Here is a 22,017-nt window from a genome sequence, read left to right as displayed (position 1 = left end):
GACTCATGATTCAAAAAGGTAAAGATGGTAATTTAAAAGCCATGGGGAAAAATCTCTCCCCAGGGAACTTTTCAGAAAAGCAGCCACCAGTCTCTGATAAGTGATGAATCTGTTGTGGAATTGCTTTCAGTACAGTATAAATTTATCTGGCATTATCTCACAGTAATGCACACATCATTTCACTGGAAGCAAAGATACGATGGCCATAGGAGCAAACAAAGCAGGGAAACAGGAGAGCAGGGCAGAGAGCAGCAGGTTCCCTGGCTTCAGATGGGAAAATCTCTGTGCCAACATTTACCATTACAAACAATTTAACAAGATAAACACTGTTTGCAAATTCAATTTAATGAACCGGGAAGACAATTTTGAATGAAGGAGTCAATGATAGTTTTTGAGTCTTTTGGGGGAGTGTATAACTAAATGTTATAAATAACAATCCTAAACAATCATGAACAGGAACAGGTTGTCAGGGGAGTGGTTTACCAATATCAGATTTTTAAAAGTTCACTTGCAGGATGCTTCCTATTTTCTGTATTTAATTTAATAATATTATTTTAAAATGTGAAGCAACTTTTTTTTTTTTTTTTTTTTTGAGACAGAGTCTCACTTTGTCGCCCAGGCTGGAGTGCAGTGGCGCGATCTAGGTTAACTGCAACCTCCGCCTCCTGGGTTCAAGCGATTCTTCTGCCTTAGCCTCCCGAGTAGCTAGGACTAGAGGCACACGCCACTATGCCCAGCTAATTTTTGCATTTTTAGTAGAGATAGGGTTTCACCATATTGGCCAGGCTGGTCTGGAACTCCTGACCTCGTGATCCACCCACCTCAGCCTCCCAAAGTGCTGGGATTACAGGCGTGAGCCACTGCGCCCAGCCCATAAATCCTTTTATAAGCTTAAAAAAAATTTTTTATTGGTTCTCCTGTATATTACTATGTTTTATACTTTAAGTAAACAAGAATATACCCTGTGAATACTATACTCAATTTAAAGTAATCTACCGTCAACTGCATTACTTCCAAAGCAAATTTAAATGTCAGTTTAATTAATGATAATGTCTTTAGCAACATTTTAAAAATTAGAAGTACTCTCAAAAAGAGCCCAACTGAGCTCTGCAGGAGAAAAACTACTCAGTGAAGACTGAAATCAAAACCCTCTGGGACACTCTGGCATTCTCAGGCTGACAGGCTTCTAAGGATGTCAAGGCCTTGACCCACACTCTAGGTAGACACAAAATGGGTCATGCTCAGTCGCATCTCAGGACCCAATTTATGGCTATTTCCTTCAAATAGCAACCAGTCCCCAGATATGGACTTTTCAATAGATAGAGCCAAAACATGAGGAAAAAATAAAGATTTGCCACTTAAGATTTCCTCTATGAGGCGACGGTGCATAAATAAAGTCAAAGGTAGGAACAACCCAGGGACTCACCTTCCAAGGGATCCTTATTGAGTCCCAGTTGGCTAATGATGTACCTGGGAATGTCAGTTTTAATACCCTGTCCTTCTTTGGCATGGCCTTCTGCTGCTTCCAATAGGTAGTAAAATTCTTCCGGATCAAATTCCTAGCAGAAGACAAACACAGATGGATACTTCTTTGAGCCAAAATTGTCTGAGGTTTTATTACATAAATCCCATTCACAATAAAACTGCTGGATATACATGGCTGTAAGTTACTTATGCAAAAAGGAGGCAAATGGATTTTAAAAGTATGTAATTCTCACTTCATATTTGAAGCCTATTCATATTCTAAGCCAACACATTTATGCACATGTAACCCAAAGATAATGATCATTTCCAATTTGCTTGTAATGTAAATACGAAGGTACTACGCTCCACTTAAGATCTCGCTCATCGGAAATGAACAGGTCTGATTTTTAATTGTGCCTTTCTGGCAAAGTTGTAAAATCTGGGAATTTCCATCCAGAAGATTTGAGATTCAATTTCTCTCTCCACTCAACCAGCAACAAAAGGAATGTTAGAATGCACTTACTCAAAAATGCTGCAGGAAACTCTCTTAATATAGAAGTATCCAAAAACATTAGAAAGAAAAACTTCAAAGTTACCATTTTTTATTAGTTAACTATAAAATTAAGTTACCACTATTCACATAAAGACCAAGAAAGAAAAATGGGAAATTAAAGCCTCTGTCTCTTATAAAACTTTGAGAATATATTTTCCTATCTATTTAATTTGTTGTGTATATGTGGCTGCCTGTTGCTTCTAGTGTGTAATAAATATCTTCAGGATCACCACACTCTAGATGGATGCTGTGATACTATCAAATGTATGTTTCGTCTTCATCCCTGTTTTCTGAAATACCACTCCTGAAACCCTTGGAATCTCCAAAGTAATAAGTGGCTTTCTGTATTCTAGTGAGTTGACGGGTGGCTGGGCACTTCTGGGCAGCCTCTGGAAGAGGGCTGGTTGTCAGGGGAGCCTATCATATGATGAGAGGGTTGGGAGTTGCAGCCCCATCCTCACTTCCACTTCAGAGAGGAGCTGAAGGTTAAGTGGATCATGAATGGCCAATGATGTCATCAAACATGCCTATGTAATGAAGCTTCCATAAAAACCCAAAAGGACCCCATTTGGGGAGCTTCCGGATAGCTGAATGGGTGGAGTTTCCTGGAAGGCAGTGCAGCCAAGGAGCTTTGCACTCCTTTCCTCATGCTTTACCCTATGCATCTCATCATCTGTAGAGTTTTTAATGTATTTCATAATAAATTGGTCAACTTCAGTGTTTCCCTGAGTCCTGTGAACCACTCTAGCAAACTATTGAAACTCAGAGAGGGGGTCATAGGAACCTCGGTTTACAGCAAGACAGTGAGAGGCACAGGCAAACCATCTGGAGCTCGCGACTGACATTGGAAGTAGGGGCACTCTTGTGGAATTGACCCCTCAACCAGTGGGATCTGATGCTATCTCTGGGTAGACAGTGTTGGAATGGAATTGGAGGACACCCAGCTGGCGTCTGCTGCAGAACTGCTTGCTTGCTTGTTGTGTGGGGCTCCCACATAACTGGTGTCAGAATCATGTTGTGAGGGCACAGCAGGAGAAACCAAGTTTGGTTTTTCCTCTATGCCCAAAGGGATGCCATGGATTTATGTGTTGTAAACAATTATGCTTATTGCCTAAGCCCAGTTATTAATTTCAGTTATAATTCCTGTTTTTTCTGGAGTTTCTAAAGGTCATTAAAAAAAAAAAAAAAAAAAAACTTGCTGTAAATGGAGTAAAGTTAAACCAATGTAAATACTCAGAGTCTTTTACATACACACCTACTACAATGACTGACAGAGCCTATAGGGATAAGACGATAGCTTGGGGGAAGCATCCCCTAATACTATGAAACTCCAGTTTCATCTAAGCTTTAAAGAGTACTTTGAAAGCAGCAATATTTCCAAGCTACTTCTAAGTTCACTTGTTTCTATCTTTGAGAAGCTATACTTTTTCTCTTCTGATTATGAGTGATTACTGTAAAAAGTTGATTTCCTCCTTTAAAGCAAGATCTGCTCTTAGCATATCTATTGTCCAGAAAAACAAGTTTTAACGCTAAATGAAACTTTCCCCTAAATTAAACAATTGTGGGAAGTACAAACATGTGGTCCGTAATTCAAAAGCTACAACAGGAGAGGCAGTAAAAAGTTAACTAACCCTTCTACCTGGATTTACCAGTCACCCAGTTCTCGCTGAAGTATCCAAGTTTTTTTCCTTTTAGCCTTCCAGAGACACTCAATGCCAAATGGTGTGTTTGATTCTATGATTCTAAGGGTCCTCACCATTGATAGAAAGCCCTTCCCTACACCTCCCAACTCCTTACCTTTCTCCTCAAGATTTTCCCTCTGTGTCTGACAAGGCACTAGTATATATTTTTGGTGCTGTGAATATTTCACTATTATAAATTATTATGGATGATAGTTAAAATAAGGGCAAGACCAAAGCACTGAAACCATATGTGTATTATGTAGGTATGTATGTGTGTATTTCTGAAAAGCTGTATTGTATGTGGTGTTATAATTACTTTAATAGCCAGTGGAACTTAAAAGTGAGTTTTGATGCTATATTAGTAGATCCTTAAAATAATTCTTATGTTCACAGCTTAATATTTGTTCACAGTTTTAACTGAAACCTCAAATCAAAATTCCATAAAACAAAAACTTCTCAACAGGAAAATGATAACTGGCCAAAAATATATAATTGTATTTATTTTTAATTTTATTTATTTTTACTTTTTGAGACGGAGTCTCGCCCTGTTGCCCAGGCTGGAGTGCAGTGGCGTGATCTCAGCTCACTGCAACCTCCATCTCCTGGGTTCAAGTAATTCTCCTGCCTCAGCCTCCCAAGTAGCTGGGATTACAGGCGTGCGCCACCACACCTGGCCAATTTTTGTATTTTTAGTAGAGACGGAGTGTCACCATGTTGGCCAGGCTGGTCCGGAACTCCTGACCTCAGGTGATCTGCCTGCCTCAGCCTCCCAAAGTGCTGGGATTACAGGCGTGAGCCACCACGCCCAGCCAAAAACATATAATTGTTAAAATGAACTAATCATCTCTAGAAGTCTCATTCTTTCAGGTCTGCATGAGGCTCTACTGTATTTTCCCAAATGGGATGGTTAGCATCTTATTTTCTAACTTGCCACATTTTAAAACAAAGAATAATTATAAATCACAGGTTACTATTTATCCCTGCATTTATCTCTATTCCTTCTCTGCATCTTGGCAACTCCAAAAAAGTGAGGTACAGCAAGAGTTTTAAATTAGCTGTGACACAAAGTAATTATGCTGAGAAAAGGTCAAGCACATTATTTTATGATTCTACTTCAAGTTTGCCTAGAATATCGTATGACTATCACTTAGTAGAGCAAAAGTCTAGAAGTCTCTTTAAAATCAGAAAGGACAAGTCACATATCGACGTCATAAACATTCACAACTTGTAATTCCCTTTGACTTTTTCCATTTAGCTCTGGTGTTGGAAACCAAATGAAGCTGGAGCTTTCTGATGGTAACTGCTTTCCCAGTTAACAATAAATAATGTAGTCACATCGAGGGGCAACTTACCAGGCACTCTAATAACCGAGCAGGGCGGGCAATAACAATTAGAATCTTTCGAACTAGTTGTTTAATAAATGCCAGTTCTCCACTTTCTGAACGATCATGAGCCTAGGAAAAAGCAATAAAGAGAGTGATGATGCAGAGTTGTTTCATTAAATGGAAAAGAAAATCAGCAAAGCAGGCTAATTAGATCACTGCAAATGTTCAAAAATCAAGTGATTTAGAAAATGCTGTTAAAAGATTGATAAACAGACATTATCTGTATATAAATGGACACTATTAAACTCCTATATCTACAAAATCTTTCTATTAGCTAAATCTTAATTGCAAAACTCTGATATATTATCTGTGCTAAAAATCAAAGGGCGCTTAATGTGAACCATGAATGAAGGAGACATTAAAAGTTTATGACACATTAAGCACACGGTACAAGTAGAGTGGGAAGCTGATCAAGAACCTTGATTTTCCAGTTAAGAACATCTTAGACATAAGAAATGACTAATATAGTGAAGGACTGCTTTTATCCTGGACACTTAACACATTCTTGAAGTATATTTCACATATACAATATGATTCGCCTATAAATTAATTATATTATCACACATAAAAAGTGTACAATGCATTTTTCAAGTGTTAGCTGGATAAAGTATCCTTTATCCAAAATGCTTGGGACCACAAGTTTTTGGATTTTTTTCAAATTGTGGAATATTTGTATATACATAATGAGATATCTTGAGGAGGGGATCTAAGTCTCAACACAAAAATTCACTTGTGTTTCATGTGCACCTAATACATATAACCTGAAGGTAAATTTATACAATATTTTTAAAGAATTTTGTGCACTCATCACATGAGGTCAAGTAAGAGAATTTCCACTTGTCTTATCATGTTGGTGCTTAAAAAGTTTCATATTCTGGAGCATTTTGGAATTTGAATGCTCAACCTATACCTGGGTATATAAATGTGAATTCAGTTTCACACATTGAATAAATAATACCTAGGCACTTAACTTAGTAAAATTTAACTTAAAATCTTTAAAATTTTTATTTTATATATTGCCCAAGCACAATAAATATTCTGAGAGCAAAGCTGTTTGTTAATAGTCATTTAAATTTTCAATAATATTTTCTTGAAAAAAATCAGATAAATCTATATCAAGAAAGGCACAAAACAAGTTTAGAGGTTTTAATGTAAACTTCTCTGTTACGTTCACTTTTAGACTTTCTTAATCTTGGTTTTTATGATTTACTTTCCTCTAAGGATTAAAAAATACCATTTCATTGTGATGCTGGTACAATATAATTTCACAGACACGGTAATAAACATTTACAGTCATTCTTGAAGGTGCTTTACCATGACAAGGACCAATCCCCTACCCACATGAAAAGAACTGGCAGAGATCAAATTTATAAAAAATGATTGTACTTAGAAGTAATATGTCTACTGAATTTAAACCATCCAATCCAAAGTCATTTTCCAAAACACAGGCACAAAAACCATATACTGGCAAAAGTAAAACAGTTAGCTTTTGACATTAAAATAAAAGGAAAAATGACCATCGGTGAATAATCGTAGAATAGAATGTGTTCGAAGAAAACCAACTAGTAACTATAACAACAGGTCCTAGTACCCAGGAAGGATGCTAGGACATATATAACGATGCACATATATATGCATCTCAAATATTGAAACTGCCTTTACATTTTCTTCCCAATTTTTGCTTTGTAACAAAAATAGATTTTTGGAAGATCCAGTGAAAGACAAAAAATATGGTTACATCTTCTTTATGGTTTATCCCTCAACCAAACTAAACAGAAAACTTTAAAGATGAAGCAAAAAAACCAAAAAACAAAAAAACAAAACACCTAACTTCTTAGTTAACACTTTGGGCAGGATACAGAGCTTTCTTCTTACTATAATAATTTTTGCTTTATAAATTCAGGAATATAAAGAAAATCTGAAAAGCCTAAATACATTTTGGGTTGTCTCTTCAAAGAGAAATGAGAATTTTTTATCTTAATAAACTTAAAAAAAGTCAGTTTAGATTAAATAAATTCAATTTCAAAAGTCATAATCAGTTCATTCTAACTTCTTAGTTCTAAGAATTATCAGTCATAGCCAAGGATAAAACATATAATTTACATTAACTCAAACAGTATTTTATCTACTAACTTAAGTGGGGAGAAGGAGCCCTGTTAAAACAACACAAAATAAAGACACAATTAGCCCGTGAAGAGAAATTGGTTCCTGGCTGTTACCACCAAGCTCCAAAGGGGAAACACTAACGGATACCCTGTGTCTGTATTTTAAGGGTTGGCCACTATAAAACATAACCATGACCCAGATTTGAGAGTAGGTTAGCGCTTCCTATGTATTTTATTGTCTTTGGCTAAACTTCTGTAAGTGCAAAAAGAATGGAGACATAAAAGCATTCATCTGGAATTGTCTTAGGCCTCAGGACTTTAAAAAGACATTAAGCTGCTGAAATCTTACGTGGATTTTACTTGGGTTATGGAAAAGACAGGCAATGAGAAAAATGGCTGGGAGATAGGCCTACAGAGCACAGAATGTCACAGTTGGGAACTGACAACTGCATCCTGGGGAAACCAAGGCAAGTTCCACAATTTGGCTCTATCTAAAAAGGGCAGGCCCCCCTGCAGTGGATTAGCTCCATGTTCTGGAAAAATACTGTAAATGTGATTAGGCAAATAGTTTGAATTTTTACAAAAGGACTGAAGGAAGCTCTTTATCTATAAAGCTAAACAAGAAACCATTCTTATTTATACCCAACAAGACCTTTATGCCACAAGTATACATGCTTCTCTGGCCAAAAAAGAAATTTCTTTAAAAATCAGCATTTAAAAAATAATAATAGGACCCATCACGTGATCTGTGAAACCCTAAGATTTTATTTTAATTGTCATGAAACAATCTGCTGCGTCTGTCACAGAAACAAAATTAAGTAGGGGATTTCAGTGTAAATAGCTTTGGATAGCAATCCTACCCTTTTCAGGGCATGCCTATAAAGGAATGAAAAACACAGGACTAAGCTGGTAACTATGGTAATATCCTGGGACAGAATTGCAGAATTAGGAGTATCTCACAGAGGCTGACTACAGAATTCCTGTGTCTGCCTCTTCTGTTCAAAAGTGCACTATTTAGCAAACATACTTTCAAAATATTCTCATAAATAGTAATATGCATAGTGTTTCCAGCATTTTCTGGACTCTGATTTGATTAAAGCAATGGCAGAATTAGATTACTTGATACATCCTAATAGGCTGAATATTTTGGTATGCAGTCGTATCTATTTTCTTCCTTCCCCACTTCCACGGTTTCTGAGGAACTGATAAACACCAGGCACTGAATTCAGCACCAGAGCATTAGAGATGACTCCTGTTCCTCAAAAAGCCCCCTGTCTGTTGGTAAAGTGAGACTGCAGAAGTCAGTACAACTCATTACGGCTAAATGCATTGAGACGAAGGGCACAGCAACGGGCCATGTTATGGTTTATACCTATGGGCAGAATAGAGCCAATAAAGAGTTTTAGATAGATACTCTTGCAGCTGCATAAAAGTATGAATTTGAAGAGTTAAGACTGGAGGGAGGCAGATTGGTGAGCATGAGGGTTTGAGCTGGATGAGGGTCTGAGCCAGGTAGTGATTATAGAACAGGAAAGAAGGGTTGTAGAAATATTGAGGAAGTAAACTATGAGGTCTAATGGGTTGCTTGAAGAAGGGAGAGAGGGAGTCTAGTATTCTCAGAGTTCCAGCAGCTGACTGGGTAGATGGCGGTGCCAATGATAGATGAAAAGAATGTGGGAGAAGCATGTGTGATTGAGGAAATGCTGTCTAGTTTTACATAGGTTGGGACTGCTGCTTCAGTGGGCTGTCCAAGTAAAAAGAGATTCAGCAGGCAGGTGGATCCATGATTCTGAAATGTGAAAGATGACTACTGGTCTGAGATAAGGATTTGAAGCCATTAGAGTCTATAGGTCTTTAATCCAAGACAGCCAACAAGATGACTAGGAGAGAAGGAGGAGGAGTAGACTAAGGATGTGATTGTGGGAAAACTTATAGAAAACAGGTGTTGGAAGAGAAACCCCTGGAAGAGGCAGAGAAGAAACGGTCAGAGGTGTCCCAAAAATAATACATTAAAAGGAAGACAGAGAAAAGGAGGGTTTTAACACTGCTGAATGCAGTAATATTCCAGTAAAATGTCCAGTGGATATGACAATAAGGAGGATGTCAGTGAGTTGAGGGGTATCAGAAGCCATTCACTCAAAAAATATTAAAGTCCTTCTATGTGTCACACACCATCCTAGGTGAACAAAGCAAATAATATCCCTGCCCACAGAGACTTTATACTCTAGTGTAGAGCAGTCAAAGGGCAGCCTGTGGACTGGGACCCGTCCATGACTGTTACCTGTGCGTGATGAGATATCTAAGTACAATTTTAAGCGTAAGCATGTGGCAACTCTTACAGCAATTTTATATTGTAATGTAACTCATTTAGCAATTTTACATTGCCAGGAAACTCAAGTATATGATCATTTTCCTGTAAAATTCATTTTCCTTTTAGTTTACGGGAGAGAACAGGTCCATGCCAAGTAAGAAATTAACAGAAAAACCCCAAAAACAATGTGTTCACCCCTAAGGATAGTCTGAAAGGGACTGCTTCAGTGGACTGCAGTCAGTTGCAATGTGAGAAATTGGGAAAGAGTACAGAAGGCCTAGATGGCAAAGGGGAGAAAAGTAGCAGCTGCCAGCCAGAGAAGGATCTTATCTGGCCAGCTAAATTCTGCAGGGGCAAGGACAGTTAGAGTTCTCAAAAATTAGGATGCTAATATTTTCCTTCAGTTTTCTGCAATTATTTACATATTAATGTTTTAGAGAAAAGTGTCTATAATTATGTTTACACAGGCATAATTTGTGCCTTGTGAGATACAGAAACACAATATATACAAACAGATAGGCTAAATAGGTTTCATTGTAGGCTGTGGCTGGTCAATTTCAGTCAGAAGAGCAATAATATACATGCATTCCATTCCCCCATACAGACTGTCTTCCTGTCCTGGGTGTTATCAGGTGCTAGGCATGCAAGTGTTAGGCCTAGACAGGACCTGTGTTTATCTGTCATTTTGGAAATTGGATATTTTGTTAGAAAAAGAACTGACACTAATGAAAATATAAGTTGCCATTTACTACCCAGCACCACGTGCAGGTTAATTAATAGAACACACAGCCTGGAAGAAGCCAGCAATTTTCCATTTAGCTTTTTCAGATATTAGAACTAGATAGCATCATCAAATAACACACATACGCTCAGGCAATTTATAACTTTATGGTTAAAGGGGGAAGAAATCACTGCTTCAAAATCCTTCACAATCCACTTATCCTAGAGTCATAGATTGTTGGGTACCAAGGTTCCTGTAAAGGTTATTACATTAATTTTCTATTACTATAAATGATGACCAGAATCAATTTATAGCAAGTAGCAATCAGGTGAGTTTCTTTTTTTTTCTTCCTTCTTCTTTGCTTCTCTGGAATGTGAACTCCATTTCATGGTTATAACTTGTAAGCAAAAAAAAAAAAAAAGAATTTTTTTTCAGGGAAAAGCAAAATGAATCAGAAAACTATACGGTGCATGGTTCTTACCTCCTGTAGCAACTTATCTAATTTGTGCTGTAATTCAAGGAAGTATCGTGAGGTGATGAGGCCCTGGTGGGATTTATCCAAGCAATCTCGAGCCAGTTCAATAATCTGGTGGTGAGTGAAACTAAGCACTCCATCTGCTAGGGGTAGAACATTGTCAGGAGAGTAGCTGGTGATAATTTCCTTTAGACGTTCTTCCATCTGAGCTGTAGCCTATATAGAGAAGACACACATACACAGATGTAATACGAGGAAACACACATGTAAACAATTCGACCATCACATTTTTTATAGCATTTTCAGAGACCTCCACAAGTCATTAAATGGGATTCTAGAAATCAAATTTAAAAGAAGCCTCACTTCTGATAAAATAATGGTACATACACGTCATCAGACATTTGTCCGAACCCACTGATTGTACAACACAAAGGGTGAATGAACCCTAATGCATGTGGGGGGTGTTCACACATAGCCTTTCCAGGTACATGGGAAATCTTTGTACTTTCTGCTCAATTTTGTTGTGAAGCTAAAACTGTTCTTAAAAAGTTGCTTAAAAAAAGCAGCAGCCTCAGCATGTGAAATAAAGATCTGAGGATACATAAGTGAAATCAATATTTCAGAATGATAATCTCCCTTTTCTGTGTTCTATCAAATGTAAAATGGTCCCTGTAAGCTTCTTCAAGTAACTCAAATTGTATCTGTGAATTGTTATGCTTTCATTTAAGATCTTGGGCTCTTTCAGATGGATTGTCCAAAATATCAAATATTTCTTTATGTTTTTGTACTTAAACATCAGGATGTTGCTAGAGTTCCATGACTTAAGCTAAAAATGTATCTTTTTTGGCTAGGTTTTAATGTGCCAGGAGCACACATCTTATATCATCTTCTTTTCCCAAAAAAGCTTCATCCTATGCAAAAGTCCCAGGGGACTCCCTTGGTAAAATAAACCTAAAATTTCCTTTCCAACTTTCATTTCATTCTCTCTGGTCACCCACTGCCTAATCCATATTCCTTACTTACATTAATTATATATGCAGGGAGACTCCCTCTCCTTCCTCTCTCCTCCTCCCCTCTAATATCCTAACCTGCATTAACTAGGTAACAGTCAGTATCTGTTTCCCTGGTGAGCAAGTTACATGTGATAAATAGCTAAAACAGCTTTAATCAATGACATCAATGCTGGGTTAGTTGCAAATAATAAGTACTCTACTCTTGATTTATGAAACCAAAGATTTTCATTTGTTCTCCAGCTTAGGGCAACACAGGCTGTGGGGGCGGATCAGGAAAAACATGGACAGTGGCCTTTTCTCAAATGTGCAGAAATGCTTTGGCGGGAAAGATGTGGAAACAAGGTAAGTTAATGGGACCATCTGGGAGCAGGTCCTTGCAGCCAAGGGCTTGGCAGCAACTCTTCACAGTTGCTCTCTCAATTCATGTTCTTTTACCAGTCTAACTGGAGAACACGACAACTGTGCCTTTTCTTCTAAATTAATAGGGTTAGAAATACAATGTCTCAAGAGATGGGAAATCACAGAAAAGTAATGTGGAAAAAAAAACCTCTCATGACACACCAATCTACAGGCTTCTAATGGAGAAAAACAGTCTCTACTTAACAATATGGTGTAGGACCAGAACATGGGTACAAAGTGCACAGTCTAGAGGCCTTTCAAAGTAGACCCTCCCTACGGCACCTCACCAGGCCTGCCCCATGTGTGGTGCACAAGTGGCAGGTTCACTTTAGAGCCAGCTCAGCATACAGAGAGCACAGCTAGTTCTCAGCAGTTGTTAGCTTAACATTTTTTTTAAAGTTATTTTCTCTTTCTAAGAAGACTATGGAGCTGTTTTATGCAAATCATTACTAGATTGGACCCTTAATTCCCATAACAAAACCACCTTATAGACTCTAAACCTATGCTGCCTGTTCGTTTAGATGCTAGGCATCTTCAATTCAATTCATTACCTTTGGGAACCTTTCTTTGTAGACATGGTTCATCATAATTATTTCATGGTCACAGCAGGCGGGAGAACGTCCAGGGCTGCAAGCAAAGCAAATTACCCTTTTAAACTTGCCACAGCATGAAATGAAAATAAGCTTTTTATTTATAAACAGTCAGCTGCATCAAAAGTACTATGCAACCTTTGTAAGAAAAGTATATTAGATAATAAAGTACAAAATCAGTCATTAGTACACATGCACACATACATTCCCACAAACACAGAAACACTCTGAATAGGACTGAAAAAGAAAGCTCAAGAAGTGGAATGCCACAAAATCATCATAGTTACAATACAATACTAGTTCAGAAAGTGTTTGTAAATTGAAATTATATTCTGCACGTAGTGTGAGCTTGCATAAGATCTGGAAAACAATTAACAAACTGCAAAATAAAACAAAATAGGGTAGCTACAAACAGCAACATCTAGGACACGTTTAACAGTGTAATTTCACACTTTTATCATACACCTGCGGTCTGCCACACATCACTGAAAAGGTCTGAGTCTTCCATGGCACAGGTGTCATAATTGAAATTCATTTTCTAGTCTAGCAAATATTTATCTGGGATGCTGAGGTAGGCATTATGTATAATATGAAACAGAGGCATACAACTGTTGTGCATTCTTCTTTACTCTTTCAATAGTAGGTTCATCTTCCTTCCTAGTGGTATATAGTTGTGCAACTTCAGTGTGTTTATATTCCTAAAGGGATACAGCTTATACTACGCATCTTAGGAATTCCTTTAATAAAACAAAAAATGGCACCCATGTGGTAAAACACGGTGCCTGTAGATGAAATAGTAAAACCAGTTGTTAATTCCATATCTCAGAATAATCTAACATGTCTCACAATTATCCAGTGTGGCTATATTTACTATTAGCTTATGAGTCTAAGTGAAGACAAAAAGTACAAAGGCAAATTGCTTCTCATTAAACTTTGATATTCAACTGACCACCTAATAAACAAGCTATTTTTTAATATAATAAAACCTTAAGATATCAAAGTTCACTAATTCTATAGCATCAAGATCTCATACTGCAGTGGACAAGGTGATGCCCTGTCATGATCCCTCCTTCAAAGAAGGACCTGTTGCCCGGCTGCTGGGAGTGCTGTCCACAGAAACCTTCAGCTGTCAGTCCCTGCAGGGATGGCATCAGCTGCAAGAAGTCATCTCGCCTGAGGCTGAGTCTTTCCCAGGGTGCCACATCCAGTGAGGGACACAATGACTGAGGTAGGGATATAAACGAAGGCACAATTGGGCCAAGGGAGCAACTCTGCTGAGTCCTGTCGTTCCCGAGCTCTCTGTGGAGTTGGCTAAAGCTGCTGGACTTCTCCCTGTGCCCAATCCTGCCTCCCCCTTCCCTCCCACAGGTGCTAATTTCAAAAGCACTACCGGAGAAACATCCTGAACAAGAAGCTCTGTTTTAGATTCTGCTTCCTGAAGAAACAAACTCACAGTAAAACTGGCCCTATTCAGTGTCAAGTGGACTACATTTGGCATCCACAAACTTCAGGTGACACAAACTCCTAAAAATGTGCTCACAGTCTTAGAGAAAGTAAGACTTATGACAGGAAGAAAGAATAAAAAGATATTTTGTAATATGAAATCTGGAATTTAAAAAAATCCTCCTATTCTTGTTGTCGTTCTATTTCCACCAAGCTGTTACCTCTTAACATAACAACATTAACTGCTTTTGCACTGCCTTGAAATTTCCAGTGGCTAGACGTTTTCATAGGTAGTCCTGAGACCATCATGATTACTACTACTGCTGCAATCAGCAAATTGTGAGAACTGAGAAGGAAAATTATAAGATGCCTTTCAGTGGTCATTAACAATATTATGTGTACATGGAAACATTACGCTATATTTGTAATAGTTTGCAAGTCAGTTCACACACATATGAACTAAAGGACTAAAGTCTTCACTCAAAATGTTTGAAAATAGAGAATCCAATTAAGTAATGGTTTTCAGCCAGGCCCACATACCTCAGACTTCGGGAACGGGGGCGCATCGGCGTGTTCCTGCATCTGTTCTCAGTGGCGATGCTTTCGGTGGTACAGAAATGTTTCGACAAGAAGTGTAACTCGTCCGGTGTTGGTTGGTATGGTAACTGATGCAACTTCTCCTGGGAGGAACAGGATGACTGAAACAAACCAAAGTGAGGTCACATAACTATCTCAGAAAGAAACTCTTCAAAAGAATAGGAGAGATCGATGAGTTAAACTTGGGTAATACTACCATTTTTATTGTTTCTTTTTCAGGTTAAAGTTGTAAGAACTACTGCCTAAATGTATAACTTGATGTTCTCTCTCAGAGTTCAAAATGCTTTCCATATTTTGCCTCATTTGTTTATAATTTCCCAAAAGGTAGTTTTCTCTCTGGAGAAAATCCAGGCTGTGAAAATGGATCGGAACCAGTCAAAGCCAAAGCAAGAAAGCAACCACTGGAGTGACATTAGGGAGCACTGTATCGCAGATTAGCTTTCAGTTGAACATGGCACCCCCGAGTTTACTGCTGCTCAAAATCAAATACTGACTTTTAGGTAAATAACATAAAATAAATGATATGATATGAGATGGTCAATAAGGCAACGAAACCTCTCTTTATAATGCATCAGAGTGTGCCATGAGTAAAATAGGGGAAGGATTAAAGAAGATACTTTTCTCAATAAAGCCACTGTTTTAAAATCTGGAATTGAATTTTCTTTATTCTTTTTTCTCAGAGAAAGTGAAGGGTTGAGACTATAACTTAAAATTAAAAAAAAAACTTTCAAGTTGTGTTGAGTTTTTTGTTACATGCCTGTAGATTTGCTTTTTAGAAATCATCATTCAACATTTGGAACAAGGAAAGACAGGAAAGGTGAACAGTTAAATAACCCTGCTTTTAATCAATCTGAAACATTTAACTAAAAAGCAAAGAAACTATTGTTTTCATTTTTAGTTGGAGGTAAACTCCTAAGTAATTCTAATAAAAGAGACTGAGAATTTTTTTAGTAAATGGAAACACGGTTAAAATAAGCACATTTTGAAAGATATTACTTATTTTAAAATGTCAGTTCTTGAAGGATTTTTAAAAAAATCATTATATTAAGAGTACCCTTCATAAATACTAAAACACTGTAATGTAGCAAAACTAGAAATTAATGCCTAAAGCCTAAAAATTATTCCTATAACTTGAAATTATAAAACATCTTAGTACATATTGAGACAAAGAGGAATTTTTATAATGTAATGAGATTATTTTACAAGCAATAAAAAAAATGAGAACACTACTAGAAAGACTTATGAGATAAATCAAAGCTCTATTCAGTAAGTACAGTCATGGCCTTAAACACTTTTCACTAAGAAAAAAGAAATAAAACACATGAACTAAATCCAGTCAAGAAATCAAGAAAAAAAAAATAAAATCAACGCAAGCAGGAGATAAGCAGTGGTGATCAGAGGAAAGATAAGGAAATTAGCAAATAGAAAAACAGAATTAAGAATCTATAGATATTTCTCAAAGGTAAATCAATGTCCACAATCCTGTATCCAAGATTTCAAAACCCACAAACTCAGAAGTTTGTTCCTAAGTTTACAGTAATCTCTTTTGGTGGCAAAGCACCAACTGAACTGATGTGAAGCTGTTTAAAATATTTATTGAATCTACTTAGTGTGAATGTTGATTCAAGCTGCTGCAGAAATATTAATATATTTGATTATGAGCGGCTGGCCCCACTGTTGCTGGTCTGTTATGTACAGAACAGGGATGTTACCTTTCTCAAAGTGAAAATTCCAAAACACACCAGGCTCAAGATATTATGCAACTGCACTTGCACAGGAACAGTATCTGTTGACTTCAGAGAAGGGTCCAAAGAATGAAGATGTACAAAAAAAATTATGCTGCTAGTTCTTAAGGCAATTAGAGTTCCAAAACCATGTTCTGAGTCATGATATCATTCAATAAGCATTTAGTCTCTGCAGGTAACCATTTTGCAAAGGATAGTATTCATATGCACACACAAGTTTCTACTTTTTATTAAATCATATCATTTTATAGACATACCTCATATTTTTATTTGTACTTATATTCTTATTTCTGTACTTTCACTCAGCAGAAAATAATTTATCTGGTAAGAAACATACGGGAGAATGTCTTCTGACTGCTACAATTCTATAGTACTTATTTCAAAATTAAGAATTATCTGAATATCATATTGGAAAAGCTCCACAAATTAATTTTAACTGCAAACTGTGATGTTAGAAGAAATTGCAACACTGAATATTCTCTGGGAGGACTGATTTACTTCATCTGGCTAAATCTTTCCAATTTCAGAATATAGCATTTTTAACATTTAGCAATTTTGCAGTTTCCATAATAACCAAAGGATACAGATATTATAATGTTTACATTTCAGTCTGGCATTCAGACAACAGCTGAAATTATCTGTAAAGTTTAAACTATATTTTCAAAGTGCTTGAAATTTTATTTGTATATATTCTACATCTGATTTTTTAAATAGTTAAAGTACATTTCTGATTGGCTAAATGACTAACAGTTAACCCAGGGAAATGAGAATCTAAGAGTGATTCAGATTAGCTTTAGAAAAGAAAAACCTGCAACTACTAAGAAGTTTTACACACTTTCTGCCCTAATATTTAAAGAGTAGGACCACAAAGAAACTGAGAAAAATAGAGAAGTAGCTTTTCTAGTTTTCACTCATCACTTTTATCAATAACCAATAGAGAGAAAAAATAATTGAACTTTCACACTACAGCACCTGCAGTTCATAATCTAAATAGTCCCTTCTGTCTGTTGGCAAAAGGAATAATTCTGGAAGCTCAAATTTCATTTGGGAGGAAAAAATAGGAATATTGAGCCCAATAATTATATGATACTAATGTCTTCAATAAAATAAACACTTCAGAGAAGAGCTGTTAGAAACACAAAGTATGTGTGTAGACTAAAAATGGTCTTGGGGGTGTCTTCCGTAGGCACATACAGAATTTAGAGATAGCAACGATTCCATTTTGACTGATGACCAGGTCAGCTTTATTAATTACAAGGTTTATCTGAAGAAATGCCATGTAAATTCCTTTAAAAGAGCCAAGAGACTGGGTTCTAAAACTGCTCACCATATTCTTATTGAGAAAACATTGGAACAGTAAACAGTCACTCAGTTAAACAGTCTCTCTGTGCCTCAGATTTCTGGCCCATACAATGAAAAAAACAACAGCAATTGCCTGATAGGGGATGTTGCTAAGATTAAATGAGCCAATGCATTTTAAGAATTTAGACCAGGGCCTGGCATATAACAAGTATTGATAAAACAAAATTATTTAAAAAATTATTTCTACCAAACAGGGTCCGATTTTATGTAGCTCACCTTTTATTATGGATTCACTTTTAAAAATGAATGACTTACTAAAGATGGAAAGAATACAAATCTTGAACTCTCCCCTATTTTTCTTGCAAAAGAGAGATTTCTATGTCCAAGTTATAATAAAACTTGACTGAAGGCAACGCAAGGTGATAGAGTTGAAATAAAAAAAAAAAAGAATTTGGAGTTAAAAGACACGTCTAAAATACTGGCCAATAACCACTGATAGTGACTGCCATAAGAATCAAGGATGACTTCACTATTATTTACTGACAATTTTATTCATTCATGCTATTCAGGATTTTTAAGCATCCTTTACTGATGCTGATGTGCCTCTGAAATCACTCAAGGTTGTTAGCATGTTTCTAAAACTATGATCTAATGGACAATAGACTCATATATCACAACAAAGTGGAATAATGGATAGAAAAATAAATTACCTTTGCTCAATGAAATATCAAAAAGAGATGGTAAAAATAATGCAACTAATGCAACAGTTTTTAACAATTTGGTTTTAAAGGGACACCAGAAAATCTACGCTATATTATTATACTTGGAATTCTGGAAATATATCAGTATAAGGCAGAGGTGATATCAGTTAGAATTTATCTATTTAACTGTAGTTTCTTGTCATTCAAGTGTTATTAAGTGGCTAAATCTATGTGCTTAATGGAGTGCTGGGGGCTCTAAAAAATACAGTAGATGGATATCCCTAAACAATAAACCAGAGATTTTGACAAAATGAGGCTCTAGGTCCACATTCCTCGCTGGTACAAATAGAGCTAGATCACTCTATATATTGAACACCTGCAACCTACTAGGCCTTTCTAAATGACCACCTTGTTTCTACAGCCCTGCAGATACAGTTATCCCACATGATTACTAATGTAAACTAAAAAAACATAGATCTAACCTACAGTTTCCAGTAATGGCTAGGTCTCTTGCTGAAATGTTAAGTTTGGGGCAAGAGTATCCATTTTCCTCTATCCTATTTTCATAATTCCACCATATCTCTATTTATCTTAACCTTCTTCCAAGTTGTTTTAATTTCTTCTTAAAACAAAGTTCTTACCTAGAAGGCATAAATTAAGACTTGCCTTTTCTTTCTTTGAAAGAGAGAAAAAAACAAAACAAAACAAACCTCTATCTAAGCCACATAGGAAGAAAGACCCAGTCTGTGAAGGTTCAATGGCATTTTTAGCACTAATGTCACTGGCATGGAACCAAAGCAATAAAACTAGATTGTGTTTTTTCCCCCCAAACTACACCAAATGTTATTAAAATGAAAGCTTCCAGTCTCCTCCAAACGTGTGATCCTGGAACTTACTCAATTTATGCACTACAGTTTAAAAGCTTGCAGTGAAAGTATGTCCTTTTTATGTCTCTCAGGCCATCATTTGATGTGTCGCTTACTCAGAGTGGCAGACATGCAGAATTTATCTTCTCCTCCCTACCAGGAAACACCCAGAGAAAACACTGCCTGTGTAATAGCTCTGTTGTTGTGAGGAAGAGAAAAAAAAAAAAAAAGTCAGGCACTTACAGAGACCGTAGAGCTGGGTGTGTTTGTCCCATAGCCAGAGGAAGGGAGAGAAGCCAACGACCAGCGGCGTCCATCAGTCCTATTGAGAAAATGAGTTTAGCTTAGGCCAACGTTGGCATACTGTCACATGGGAACTCCAGGGAAACTAAGTATTTTTAGTCAAACAAATGACACAAACATAGTCTGTGAGGATGTGGAAATGCTCAGCAAGGGTAAGGGTAAACAAACATTATACAGTAGGTTGACTTTTATTTAAACTGAATCAATACAACCAAACAAGTAGAAAGTGAATGGGTTGATCCATATTATTGATGTCTCACTAATATACTCTGACAAAATGAATACCAGGGATAATTACAATGGTCAGACTCAGCAGATTCAAATGAATAAGAACAGAAAGGGAGGAGGAAAACACTCTCATCTGGAAACTGATAACCAGAGCAAATGATCTTTGGAAGGGGCTGATTTCCAGCACGGCACAAGAGCCTGTGGGGACTTTCTTTGCATCTGAAACACTTTCTGCTTATGATTTTCAAGGGAACAGTTCTACTCATCATGCTTAGGGAAGAAGGGATCATTGGGCTCATGGCTGGCTCAGGCCTGAAGTGTCAAATAACTTTAGCATTAAGTAAGTAACTGACCTTATGCTTAGAATCTCTTAAGAGTTACTGCCTTCGGACATGACCTGGCTTGTTACAGCAAAGCCTCCTGCCGAGTCTGAGCATGCAGCCCAGCTCTGGCTGGTTAACAGTCGGGGCAGAAAGAAACCTTCTCCATCAGTGATAGAACTTAATGCAAAGACTAAGTTGTTTGCCTCAGTCTTAGAGGCAAAGCTGGGAGGAGCCATGAAGAGGGTGGTTTTTATCTTCAAGTGATGACAGAATGGGTGGTTTCTCAGTTGGAGTTTGGCTGTGAATAAGGGTCATTACAAGGGTCTCAGATGAGTGAATGCAGCAGTAGAAACAATACTGCTGCAAAGGGAAGGGGACACCAGAAAGCAAATTTTCTGAAATCTCTGGCATTCCAGGCTATTACTTTAAATGCAATTTTGAATAAGATTGTGCCTTAAAAGCCACAGAACATTTTGAATGTTCTATGCAAATCTGCCAAGGGGCAAAAAAGGAAACACACACTTTAAAAACAGCAACATTGCATTCTTAGATCAATAAGACTGCAGTGTCATATATGGACATTTCGTAATTTGTGTTATTACGTTTGTAATTATGTTAACTTGCCAAGTGACAAGAATGGACAAAATTTACCAGAGACACATTCACAATAAGTTGAAGTTAGGGAATTCAACAGCATCAGGCTTGAATTTGAGAAATGTCACCGTTAGATGTTAATGTAAAAAACTGACATTTTAGCCTAAATTTATATTCATGGGAAAATAAAATTATAGGCTGCCATGGATATAACCTCCAATAAATGCAAATGGTCCACAAAGACAAATGGAAAAAGTCAAGTGGACAAATCACAGAACTACCACAATGTTAAGATTTTAGTAAAATTTACCTGTCATTTCTGTACCATGATTGGAGTACAATTGAATCAAGTATGTTAAAAAAAAAAAAAGAAGCAAAATAAGATGTATGTAAATATACCAGATAAAATAAATTGAGATAAGTTATATGTTCTTTTGAAATACTTTTAAACAACTGAAAATGTTAATGATTTAAGAAGAAAGTAATTGTATAACATGTTTATAAAGATACTTGATTGTTAAATGGACACTTATTAAAGAGTTAAGAATCCATACCTGCACTATATATTTTAAGCACCTCCAATTTGATAAAGTAAGAAAAGGATATGATTTTAAAAGAATTATTTAGTCCATTTAATAGCAATTATCAGAAACTAGTCTCTGGAAAGAGTGAGGGACACAATTTCCCCCCACTATGATTTTCTTTTGTGATTCATTAACTCTCCTTCCCCTCAGGTATCAATGAACATATTTCAGATGAATGAGCAATTCCAAGAGAAGACATGTTCTTATTAGTTCTGAAGCATAAATTACATTTGCTTGCTCCAGAAAACACACAACTGGAAAGATGTTTAAACACGAATGTGCTCAGTACTCTGTACAGCCACGGACCAGAAATAATTTACAACTCATAAAGTTCCCTAAGTTGTCTGTGTCTATTTACTCAAATGGAGCACAAAGGACCACTGCATTTTCATTACCATGACAACTGCACATCAGAAGTTACTATACATGCTATATACAGTACTTGAGAGAACATGCCCTTTTTTCAAGAAAGCTATCACACAAGTGCAATTTGGATCCTGCTAACAATGTTGTCTTTGCTTTGCAGTAGCTACCATTGAAATGTTATAGGAAGACAAGACTACATTCTTGCCAATGCAACAAGCCTTTTTTGAAAAGAGTCTTTTCCCTTGTGGGTGGGAATCTTGGTGTTAC

General features: G+C 36.8%; 1 protein-coding gene across 5 annotated transcripts in view; it reads right to left on the bottom strand.

The window, feature by feature from the left end:
- The window catches only part of MAST4 (microtubule associated serine/threonine kinase family member 4), a 576,259-nt gene that overhangs the window by 56,185 nt on the left and 498,057 nt on the right, over positions 1–22,017 (bottom strand). For 4 of the 5 annotated variants that reach the window (XM_025387801.1, XM_025387802.1, XM_025387803.1 and 1 more), the window contains 6 exons: positions 19,596–19,674; positions 14,682–14,839; positions 12,660–12,735; positions 10,703–10,912; positions 5,052–5,153; positions 1,427–1,559 (listed from right to left, as the gene is read on the bottom strand). In XM_025387801.1, coding sequence (XP_025243586.1) covers positions 1,427–1,559; positions 5,052–5,153; positions 10,703–10,912; positions 12,660–12,735; positions 14,682–14,839; positions 19,596–19,674 — 758 coding nt within the window. Of the gene's footprint in view, positions 1–1,426; positions 1,560–5,051; positions 5,154–10,702; positions 10,913–12,659; positions 12,736–14,681; positions 14,840–19,595; positions 19,675–21,110; positions 21,120–22,017 lie in introns of all 5 variants that reach the window. The other variant, XM_025387804.1, reaches the window with a different exon arrangement.

The sequence above is a fragment of the Theropithecus gelada genome, chromosome 6 (assembly GCF_003255815.1).
Source record: "Theropithecus gelada isolate Dixy chromosome 6, Tgel_1.0, whole genome shotgun sequence".
Lineage (NCBI taxonomy): Eukaryota > Metazoa > Chordata > Mammalia > Primates > Cercopithecidae > Theropithecus > Theropithecus gelada.
Note: the sequence above shows the minus strand (reverse complement) of the source record. Positions and strands in the feature narration are given on the sequence as shown.